We start from the raw sequence: 12307 nt of genomic DNA on the forward strand, positions 1-12307 counted from the left end.
GAGAAGGAATGGAAGGTAGCAATGCAGAGAATTCACTCGAGCTCCATATGCGCAAAGCATACAATTATTCAGCTGAAAATTATATATCGAGCACATCTGTCTCGCTTAAAATTGTACAAAATGTTTCCAGGGCAAGATCCAAAATGCAAATGCTGCAATCAGGTTCCAGCCTCACTGGGTCACTTATTTTTGGCCTGCACCAAATTAACATGATTCTGGGCCAAAATTTTTAAATGCCTTTCAGACAGCCTTGGTGTCACAATCCATCCACCCACTCATTACCCAACCCGCTATATCCTAACTACAGGGTCACGGGGGTCTGCCGGAGCCAATCCCAGCCAACAAAGGGAGCAAGGCAGGAAATAAACCCTGGGCAGGGCACCAGCCCACCACAGGTGTCACAATCCCTCCTACCCCATTAACAGCTGTGTTTGGTGTACTCCTAGATGGGCTTAAAATGGAGAAGGACAAACAAACTGTAATTGCCTTTACTACACTATTGGCACGCAAACGTATCTTGCGCAACTGGAAGAATCCTAACTCTCCCCTTTTAAGTCAGTGGGTAACTGATGTTATACTGTATATTATTTGAAATTGGAAAAAAATTAAATTCTCACTTAGAGGATCTGTGCAGAAATTTTTCAAAACCTGGCAGGATCTAATCAATAACATTTTAGAATAAGCTTTTAAAGCTCTGAGGAAGCAGATTATCTCCCTATTCTATTTTTTTTTCTTTTTCTTCTCCATTTATCTTTATTCACTTATTAATTTATCTATTTACTTATTTTTACTAGGTTTAAGTTTTATTCTGCTGCCCATGGTCTCTTTCTCAGGGGTGGGGGTTAATTAGTTTTCAGTCCTATTCTTGTAAAATTGATCTATTTGTATGGAATGTTGTGTAATTTCAATAAAATCAATAAAATTATTTTTTAAAAAAATTATTCCCTTCCGTTTGGGACAAATACAGAAACTGAACGAAATTCAGTAGTATATCAGAAGAACAATCAAACAAGACAATTTAAAGTCACCTGTTAATGTGTAACTTATTTTTATGTTGCATTGTTACAGAAAATACACCTGTTACTGGCTAACAGATTGCCAATTCAAAAGTCAGAAAGAGTTGCCAAATTTGCTGAGCTAACTGGAAACATGACTAGGTCAACAGAGTCGCGGTGGTTGGCATAACATATTTAGTTCTTCCTTATTAGTTCATTTTAATAAAGTGGTGGGTTGCGTCTAATTTCCATGAAAAGTAGGTTCTACGCTAAGGCATTATTTGCAAATTTGCATTTTAAGGAAGAGTCTGGCTAAAATGACCACGTCGTATTTATTCGAGCGAAAAGACGCAAACTTAAAAAAAAAAATTACCACAAATAAATCGTCATGTCCAAGCTACTTTTTTCTAGCAAAAACATTACCCCAATAAGCGTGACTATCCAATATTCCCATGATTACATTGCCTGGTTGTTTAAATATTTAAACTACCAGTATGAAGATGGGAAGTGTAGTCCCAAAAATGTAGGCTCTCAGAGCAGGCGGTTCTTAAAAGTACTAAATCCATATGCAACTGAAGTTGACAGATAAAATATTGTTCATCTTATTAATCTGAAGTGTACTAACCATGCATAAAGTAAAATCTGGTATATTATTAAGTAACTTTGAGAATACTACAATTCCCATCGACCTTTGCGCATTTCGTGTAATAAGGAAGTCCAGTGATGTGTATTTCAAAGGACTGGCTGCATTTGTGTTTTCATAGAACATGTTTTTAAATTCTTTTCGCTTTTAGATATTTCTGGGTAAAGGCAAACAACAAAAGTGCAGGCGATACCAAAATAGATCTTTTTACACCACATAAAAGTTTGTTTTAAAACGAAAAATATGCTAGATTTGCTTGTTCGCGTTGTTCATTAATGTGTATACTGTACTTCGTGTGTTAATGTAAAATGCAAAAATCAACGATGACGGCAATTTTAAGTTGGTCAATTTATATTCAGAGTTTATCGATGTTAATAACGTTTAGTTTATTTTTGCAATGCCAAACCGAAGAACCGGGACTAGGCAAAATGAAAGAAGAAACTGACAGCTCATTTAAGAATAAAGCACAACTTTCCGACAAGGGGTCAGGTTTAAACAGCATTTCTACCCATAGCGGACAGGTTCCTCCAGGGTGAGTAGAATAACGTGATTTGCGCATGTTTTGTTAAAATTGTAACTATTTATGCTTGCCTGTATAGCCACGTTTGCTTTTAGTTCCAAGCTTGTGTCTTGCCTGAATTCTGATTTTTTTTTCTTTGAATACAGTATTTTTTTGCTTGAAGTGATGATCTGAAACGCAAATGGCATAAATCTTCATTTTTTGTGACAACAGGGTATAATCAATAAGTAACAAAATAGTATGATGACTTTAGAAAAGAGCATAACACCAAATCTTTCTAAAACATTCATGTACCAGTTACAGCATTGCGTAATTTTCGTCTAGTACTCCTTTTCATTTCTTTATATAATGTATTCAATTTGTTCAGTTGCTACTGTATGTTTTTGGCTATTCAATTTGTATTTTGTGTTATCTTTAGTTAGACATTAACGTGTGAATGACCGTTTATTACAAAATAATATATCCTTCTTGTGGTTATTATTATTTATATTCTCTTCAGTCATTTGTTTGAAATATTAAAAAGACCTTTGTCTATACATAAAATTAGCATTTACTACATAGAATACCCTTTTAGAAACTTCTGTGATTTCAATAATACATTTTATCATAGGTTTTGTTAATGTAAACTCTACTTGAAATTTAAAATAATGCATGCTTAAAGTAATAAAAAGAAAAATTTTAAATATCAGTTACCTGTAGGCTTTCTTGGCACTTGTCAACAGACTGTATTATGAACTATTTCTGGGATTGGTGCTCAGCATGCTCCAGTTCACAGCAAAATGTTGACTGTGGAATCCATATCAAGCCATCAAGAACAACTGAGATTTATTTATTTTACTTATAGCCTGTGAATGGATCAAAATTAAAAAAAAAAAAAAGTTATTTTCTAGCTTGTGTCAAAGCCTAGTTTAGTTCAGCTAGGGCATTGCCAGTTCTTGTACAAGTCTCATCTAAAGGCTATTTTTTTTAATAGGGGGCACAATGATACTCAAGATGTTGCCAATATAACAATCCAGACAACAACAATAGCAAATCGAGTGACAGCAGTGGTACCCCCAACCCAGCCTAAACCCATTCTGCCAGTGCAAACTGGAGTTCAAGCACAAGAGGAGGAACAGTCCAGTGGAATGACTATTTTCTTTAGTCTGTTAGTAATCGGTGAGTTGTACATGTATATTTATTTACTGTAAACTAGCTTTCCAGCAGCTTTTTTTGTCCAAAGTTTTCATACTAATTACAAATGAGGTGCTTAAATCATTACATAATAAGGTATTTATTGGACTTTGGAATCCGCCAATCCTGGAACTTAAGTCTTGAAACCATAAATTGAAGCTGACATTTTTTTGTCTCTTTCCACATTAAAAATGTATATTTCAGATGAGTTCACAATTATTGGTTAGCCGCTCCACCTATTTGTTTCTTTGTGTGCGTGTTTTTTAAGGAAGATATGCTTTAAACTGAGGTAATAATGACAGAGAAGGTATTGACTCAAGTAACACTATTCGAATATAATTTGAATTAATTTAATAAAGGTCTGATTCGAAGGCAAAAGCTGATATATGATTGTAAAATGACAGTTGTTTGTTTCACCTGCACTGATTTTTTTCTGGCTTCAAGTTACTCCAGACAGGTTATGCAAAGCTGCAGTATTTTACAGATCTGTTTTTGCACACCACTTCCATGATCAACCTTTTCATAATTTTGAATTGTTAGCTTGTTGTGTTTATTTGTAAAACATACAGCCAGAACCCTTCTCAGTGTAGTATGAGACATATGTTTTCCTTTCCATCCCAATGTTCTACAATTTGATTTCCAGGTGTTACTTGGAAGTTTTTCAGAATTCTTCTCCGATGCCCTAAAAATATAATTATAATCTGACACAGACAGATGAAGGACACAAGTTCAGCACACAGGTTTTTTTATTTTCTCCTGTGGGAAACGCCTTCCTCCATTTCCCACCTGTTCAGCATAGTTCAAAGTGCTGGCTCAGTACACTAAAGTACACTTCTTTCTTTTTCTTCCCCTCTTTCTGTCTCTGTCTCTCAGCCCGCCTCCACTCCTCCTTGCTAGCTTTGTCTTCCACCTCCCGACTCTGGTTCCTGGAGTAGTTGAAGCTGGCTTCTTTTATAGGGCAAATGAAAGTGTTTAGGTGTCTGGTGATTTTCTTCCGGCAGCACTTCCGGGTGTGGCGAAGTGCTCCACCAAAGGGCTTAGCCGTTTCCCTGGTGGCGCCCATGGAACCCAACAGGGCTGGTCCAAACTCCAACTCCCAAGGAGCCCTGTGGGAGTCCAAAGCACCACTACAACCAAGGGGGGCTGCCATATAGCACTCCTTTGGAGGTAATGTCCCGAATATGGTCCTTCCACTATAGAGACATCCTGGCCAGGTAAGGGCCCCAGCCGTCCGACACACCTTAGATGTATGAAGACTGGTTTCTTGTCTGGAAACTACACACAGAATCCATGTTTATATGTGTATTTGTATTCCTCACATCATCCTATTCAGTGGATTAAAGCAATAATTCATTTTAATAACATTTGAAAAAATGTGGATAAATGTGGTATTTTTGAGGCTGCTGTTAAACTCACTTCACTGGAAGGCCATGTCTGTTCGCCAGTCTCAGTTATAGCTTATGCTGTTGCCTTAATGATAATGCTGTCATCAATGACAAAAATATTAGACACGTGTAATATTTTTTTCCGTTGCAGCAACAATCAATTTTTGTAAATTTGAAGACTTTTCAGAGTTTTGCAAATTACACTTTTTATGCTGTGGTTTTATTCCATACTTTACCCTAAACAGCAATAATCCAGTATATCTATTATTTATTTATACTGTTAAGTCTGTCTTAAAATCTGTAAAATATTTAAACCTGTGTGTTTGTTTGTGTTTGCCTGGTATAGAAATCCAGATTGTTTAACCTACTTCCACAAAAGTTTGCAGAGATTCCCCATTTGTACAAGTGAATAACACAGGCTATGTTTCCTTTCCAAATTTAGTTTAATTTGGGCGGTGCTGGATACCCCTCCTGGAAAATTTTATTTTTGAATAATAATAATACTTTGAGAGGTTGGTAGATGTTTGAAGAAAGGTTTCTTTGTTCTTATTAGCTTTTAGCTAATAAATAAATAAATGTAGTCCACTCTTTACTGTTTTTAAGCAGGCAGCAGTTCGAGAAAGCGCTGGCCTGCTAAATACATAACTGCATTCTCTGAAGGCTTTTCAAATTTCCAAATAATTAGAAAGGGAATAGCTTTCATATCTCATAATTCATAGCTTTTGTGTCTCACAGTTCAACTTTTGATATTTGTTAAGTTTAATGTAATCATTCTTTGATTACTTTTTCCTTACAAGAAATTGATTCAGACTGCAAGCTGTTAATTCTGTACTCTTAGCCAGGATTTTAGTCAGGTTCATTCTAGCAAATGACACACTAAGTGATGTTTACTTAAATAAATTTATTGTAATTTTAATTCAGAATCACACTGACACTTTGATATCCTCATTTATAACAGCATTGTTCATATGTTAAGTACATTAATGGTTTATTTTAAAGAAATGGATAATATGTTGAATCATTAATATTTCCGATATATGGGACGTAATGTGACAGAAATGACCATTGTCTAAGAGGAGCCCAATGCACTCTCCAGTAATGAGTTATAAAGTACACTCAGCCAGGAAGCATGTTCTGCGATTTTATTTATTTATTTTACCGTGGTCTTGGCAGTACTCAATTTCTGTGAGTATTCAACAGGATGTAGCTGATTTTTTTTTTTTTACAGTATGTAGCTCCACATGAGAACAACGTATGAGGTCATATCAAGTAAATGTAGCTTTGGAATAGTACAAAATTATTTACAGAAACTAAAAAAGAATGTGTTTTTTTTACTGTAGGCTTGTCTGTCTCTCTCTCTTTTTTTCCTAAGTGGATTTTTTTTATCACAAAGTAGCTAAATGTAATCAGGTACATTAAAACATATGCTAAGATTTCTTTGATGACTTGGAAACTTTATGAATTTGGTTTTAAACACTCTGGCTTAGGGTAATGTGATATCTGAACAAAAAGAAATCTGCTGTTCTCCCATAAAATAATTGTTACTGCTGATCAGTTCCTGGCACAGTCTTTATGGCTGTTTCCTGCTAGAATGGGCTCTGGACCCTCTCTACCCTAAACTTTGATTAAGCAGGTTTATATGACAGATTATCAATCTGGGCAAGTTTCTTCATCATTTGTTGACATTATGGAGTATATTATTAGTAAGAAAACTAAACTCCAAAAGTAGAAAATTCCTAAGCATTTTCAGTTTTCCACATTTATAGATGTCAATGTTTATGAGTGTAACTTTAAAGAAAAATCATGCCTTTCCTAAAAAGATTGCACGAACAAATCCACTGTTATCCTTGAAAAATATTGCTATAATGGCACATGTTTACAACATAGCAGTGGAATGAAAAAATGTGGTCAAAATGGTTGAGTTAAAATGAGACCTTTTTAGCTGTATTACAAAAGATTATGTTTGGAAAAAAGCAAGCAACTTTATGGAGAGAAGGATTGAGTTTGATAGTTTTAAGAACTGTTTTTTAAGTGTTATGGTTTAAGGCATCTTGAGATCATTTAACCTACCATAAATTTCACTAAAGCAGAGTATTTAAAAGGAAGAAACTGCCCAAGCTGGACTGAAAAAGCACACACAAATTAAATATATTCCAAAACTAAAACATTAAATACCAAAACATGTATATATATTTTTGTATTTTCTTCATTAAAAGTGTGGTTATTAAAAAAACAAAATCATAAAAGGATGCCTCTTTTGCAGGTAAGCAAATGTGTAATTGTTACATAAGGTGTCCTGAAAAAACTACTGTCTGCTACACCTTCATATAAATATATTATCTGAAGGTTGTTTGTGTAGTTTTTGTAAAGGATATATGCATATGTTTTGATGGACTGGCATCACACCCAGGGTTCCATCCTGCTTTGCACACATAATAGAATAGATTGTGGCAACATGTGACTCTGAATTAGATTAAATGAGCTTGAGAATGTATGTATGTACAGTATGCATTTACTGTCTTAGTGTTCATGAAAATGCAATCTGTATAGCGTCAACTGACTTTGAGTGGAATCACACACAAGTTATTAATCAACAATTTCTACATTTTCTATCTTCTCTTTATAGGTATTTGCATTGTGTTAGTGCATCTACTCATTAAGTATAAGCTGCATTTCCTGCCTGAGAGTGTGGCAGTAGTGTCTTTGGGTAAGTAGAACAAAAATCTCTAATTTTGTATGCATTTCATTAAATTACGCACCCCACAGTGAAGACTGATATGTTTTGTAAAGTCATCTTATTGTTTAAAAACAAAATAGGCTTTCAGTAGGACACCAGTTTAAGATTACTTAAATGAAGAAATCTTCACACTCTAGTAATCACTTGACTGCAGTATCTCTTTTCCTATCTGTTTACTCCCTATGGATTAATTTTGCTTCATTGAATTTCACTCTGGTTAACTTGAATACCTAGATTGTTTTCAAGTGAACACTGCACAAATTGTTTTCAGCTAAATAAACTCTTGGCCATTTTGTTCTATTTTAAAAAAAAAAAAAAGCTTAAATTCTGCAGTTTGTCCTGGAAAATAAATTTTGTAACATTTTTAGGTAGAAGTAGTTAGCATATAGATGGCATCTAGAGTCTGATTCTGGCTTTTAATATCTTTAGTTATCTAAAATTGATAATTACTGTACATTAATATAATGTTGCTTCTTATATTTTTTGTAATAATTCTGAATATTTTTGTTTTCCCAAAATGAATAATGTTCAGTGAAAAGAGTGCAATTATATTGTGAAAATACAAAATGTGTGCAGCCAGGACTGCTGTTTACCTGACAATGTCCATCATAGGGCAGTTGAGTATCTAGTGCTATGTGTCTCATCTACAATACCTTTCATAAGTATTCAGTCCTCGACAAATTCTCTAATTTTGAAATATGAAAAGCAAATACTATACTGAAATTTTATTCTGTGCAAAATTGTTTTTCTTCAAAGCATGTTATTGGTTTATGTTAGAAAAAAGAATCTCTAGAAAGGAATATGCTGCTTGCAAAAGTGTTCATAAATTTGGAACAACTAAATTTCAGTGTAGGATTTGTTACTCTGTAAAATTAGAGACTTGGATGTGTGACTAAATAATTTTGCAAAGCATTATACAGTATGTCCAAGCATTATTTGTTTTTTGTTTTTTTAATACAAATGGTAAGGTTTAAAATATTATTTTCTCTCTTTTATTAAAGTGTATGTAAAACTGTTAAAAGTGAGAAAGTTATTATTCAGTTTCAATTTGGGCTGCGAAACAATTTATATTTTCAATCGCAAAATGTCACTCAATTAATCTCGATTAATCACGTGTTTAACCAAGGTAGGTCAGCAATGTTTCAGTAGTCCCCTGTGAATGATAAATCTGTATACCTTCTTAGCTGCTGAAAATGCAAAAACTTGTGGCTTTCATATAAATCCTTGATACGAGACACAGTTGTCCTATATGAAGGTAATGTGTAAGAATTATCAGACCTCATTGAATGATGACTGTCACCCCTATATCTTCAACTATTGTATATTTAGAGGTCTACAGTCTGATGCAATCCATTTTGCCATAAGTAGCCATAGTCAATGCTTTGTATTTTGTTTCCTTCACATACATAAGTCAAGTTGTACATTCATGGATTGTAGTCTGCCACAGATTTTGCTGCTTAAAGTTAGTTTTTAACAATATCATACATGTTTTGCTCTTAAGAGATAAGCCATGGATGTTGTACTTCTGTGACAATTACATTTACCTGCACAAAGTTTACAAGTGTCAACAATTTTGTCCTACAAGCTGCCTTAGAGAGTTTTAAATCAACAGCAATAAGGATTGGGAAGTCTATCAAATGTTCGATTCAAAATTTAATAAAAATCTGTATTCAAAAGCCAATATCGCAATCTTCAATACTTAATTTTTCACAACCTCTAATGAACATTAAAAGAAAATCCACAACATTTCCAGCATTTTTTCTAAACATGGCTATGTCAACTCCACCCATGTAGCTCGGCGGTGTTGAGTCTGAAAAAATAAGAGCGAGGATCAGAAGAGGAAGTGTTTAGAACAGATATGGCTAGTGCTGCTGTGGTTTGATTTTCCTAGGGTGACAGTTCAATCAGTACAGCATCTCAAGATGAAAAAAATGATACTTTACATTTTTTTGTAGCGTTTTTCAGCATACCGATTAAACACTTTTATGAAAAGAAGTTTCATCTGGTCTATAAGATCAGTTGTTATATCACACAGCCCTGTCGTCTTCAGTTGATTATGAGCTTTGAATAAGATATTTGTGTTGATTTGATTGTTAGCTATAGAAGATAATTTATTGGGTTTATAGAAAAGTTTGTTGTCAATGTAGCCCGTCAGTCATGATAGTAATTTTGTCATTTTAAATATCAATAATATCCATCCATTATCCAACCCACTATATCCTAACTACAGGGTCACGGGGGTCTGCTGGAGCCAATCCCAGCCAACACAGGGTGCAAGGCAGGAACCAAACCCCGGGCAGGGCGCCAGCCCACCGCAGATATTAATAATATATATATTAGTATTCATTCATATTAATATTAATCCAGTAAGGTAAACAAACAAGATTTTATCCATGGCAACATGCTTGGGTATTTTGCTGAACAACTAAATAGGTGCCTTTTACAGGTGGTTGAAAACCTTGGCCATCAGTTCAGAGGATAAGCCTCACTATTTTTATAACAACCAAACTACAATGGCTGCCATCCTTTTTACTTTAAAACCTCTGTCCACAGTAGTATGCTATTCAAATCACAATTGGCTGCTTAAGTTCTTATTTTCCCAAGGTCACGATGGGTTAAGAGTCAAAGAGTCATGATTGAGTCGTCGGGAATGCAGGTGTTGCTAAGTCTACCTTCTCTTTACAGATATTTTATATTTGTATTGAAAACTTGCTATAGGCAAAGTGTTTGTGTCAGAAAAATTTCTATGTATGATATCAAATATGATCAACTGAAGAGTACTAGGGCATTATCCAAAAGATGAAGATATTTTTATGTGCAAGATACAAAGTTAAATTCATTTTTTTGATGTTTTAGGCATCTTGATGGGAGCCGTCATAAAAATCATTGAGTTCCAAGAGCTTGCAAATTGGAAGGTATGATGCATTTTTCCCCTCAATGGTTAAGCATGTAAATCAGAATATTTGTATTAATGTCACAAACATTTTTATAAGATACCTTTGTTGTGAAATGACAATTACAATTAATATTTGCTATGTTAGATTTGAGTAATTTATTTTAAGAATAAAAAAAGAGTTTCATTTTTTGGAATACACTCCAAAGTGAAATGCCAAAAGTGTTGAAACACTCATTCCACTATTTTGTAAAATTAAACAGAGTTTAGAAAAAATATATTCTATTCTGACACTGCCCTAATTCCAAAAAACTCTGCAGTGCCTACTTTTGTGACCACATGAATTATATCCCCCCATATTACTCTTCAGATCTTGATCCATTGTGACCTTGGAAAAATAAGAACATGAGGCAGCTACTTGTGATTTAAATAGCATACTACTAGTGACACAGGTTTTGAAGTAAGAATTGGGGAAAGCACCCTACACTTCCATGTAAATCTCATCCTTGCTGCTACTATATTATTTCCACTTTCATTTGCATTCAGCATTTAATTTGATGGAATTCCTTTTCTGTTAAGAAAAAGTCAATATCTAATATATAATTTACATTTTAAACTTTAATATTAGTTACTTATGTCTGACTCTAAAGTAAAAAAATAGTATTATGTAGTAAATTTTAATAATAAATAAATTTATTATTATAGTTGCTGCATGGAGTTGCCCTTTTTAATTCACAACTAATATAACTTAAAATCAGTGCTTGATGACACAAAATAGAAACAATATAAAGCAGTGTTCCTGGTTTCTTGGAAAGGTTTGCCGCATGAGGGCATGTCAGTCACCGAAAGCTCCATCTGTTCACCAAGTCCAGGTTTAAATGATTCGCCGACATAAGGAGATGTCGGACCTTTATAGCCCTACAGCTGGAAAGGGTGGGTTCTTTTCCCTCAAGGGACATTTTCTCACTGCTGCAGAGGAGGAGAAAAAAAGATGAGGTTTTAGTAACAGCACCCTCTCTTGCCCCCACCGGGGTATTGTGTACAAGTATGATGTAATATATAGAAAAAAAAATCATATTGCTGAAAGTATATTTTTAATTGGATATCACTTTCCATGGCATGAATTTTGAAAAGTGTTAAACACGGTGTATAAAATGATTATGGATTTACATTATTTATATTCTTTTGCAGCAACAGTGACGACAGAAAATTTTGTAACAGTAGCCTAGCACTAAATTTTCAGTTTGCGGGAAACACTGTAATTTGGTCTTTTATTAGGCTGTTCAGTTTTTTATGGATTGTGCACTTTTGGCTTACAATATATTTTATGTTTAATTTGGATTAGACAACAAAAAGTTGTTTTTGGTTATAATCCGAGACCAAAACACACTTTTTTTTTTTATCAGTTTTTCAAGTTTTTTCAGTCACGTCAACTTTGAGTTATGAGTAATGTTAGTTTTTAGTGTAGTTTGCATGTAGCTTTTACTAAAACTTAAGCGCCAATAAAGTAAATGTTTCAGTATTTTCAGTGTGAAGTCGAATAGACTCTTAATAATTTACTTTTTAAAGTAGTTGCCCTAAGCACACAGCCAAGGTATCAAAGGAGTGGCTTTAGGACAACTCTGTGAATCTCTTTGAGTAGCCCAGACAGAGCCCAGACGAATCCAATTGAACATCTCTGGAGAGATCTTAAAAGGCTGTGTACCGACGCTTCACATCCAACCTGATGGAGCTTGAGAGGTGCTGCAAAGAAGAATGGGTGAAACTGGTCAAGGATAGGTGTGCCAAGCTTGTGGCATCATATTCAAAAAGACTTGAGGCTGTAATTGCTTCCAAAGGAGCATCGACAAAGTACAGTAATCCCTCGCTATATCGCACTTTGACTTTCGCGGCTTCACTCTATCGTGGATTTTAAATGTAAGCATGTCTAAATATATATCACGGATTTTTCGCTGGTTCGC

The 12307-nt window shown here is 34.4% G+C and overlaps 1 protein-coding gene across 1 annotated transcript in view; it reads left to right on the forward strand.

Annotated features, from left to right (window-relative positions):
* The first annotated feature begins 1696 nt into the window (after nucleotides 1-1696).
* slc9a8 (solute carrier family 9 member 8) overlaps nucleotides 1697-12307 on the forward strand; it is a 59031-nt gene continuing 48420 nt past the window's right edge. Inside the window, exons 1-4 of the mRNA XM_039734870.1 lie at nucleotides 1697-2170; nucleotides 3132-3316; nucleotides 7343-7423; nucleotides 10310-10368. Of these exons, the coding sequence (XP_039590804.1) occupies nucleotides 1947-2170; nucleotides 3132-3316; nucleotides 7343-7423; nucleotides 10310-10368 (549 nt within the window). The 5' untranslated portion in view covers nucleotides 1697-1946. The remainder of the gene's footprint in view (nucleotides 2171-3131; nucleotides 3317-7342; nucleotides 7424-10309; nucleotides 10369-12307) is intronic.

The sequence above is a fragment of the Polypterus senegalus genome, chromosome 14 (genome assembly GCF_016835505.1).
Source record: "Polypterus senegalus isolate Bchr_013 chromosome 14, ASM1683550v1, whole genome shotgun sequence".
Taxonomy (NCBI): domain Eukaryota; kingdom Metazoa; phylum Chordata; class Cladistia; order Polypteriformes; family Polypteridae; genus Polypterus; species Polypterus senegalus.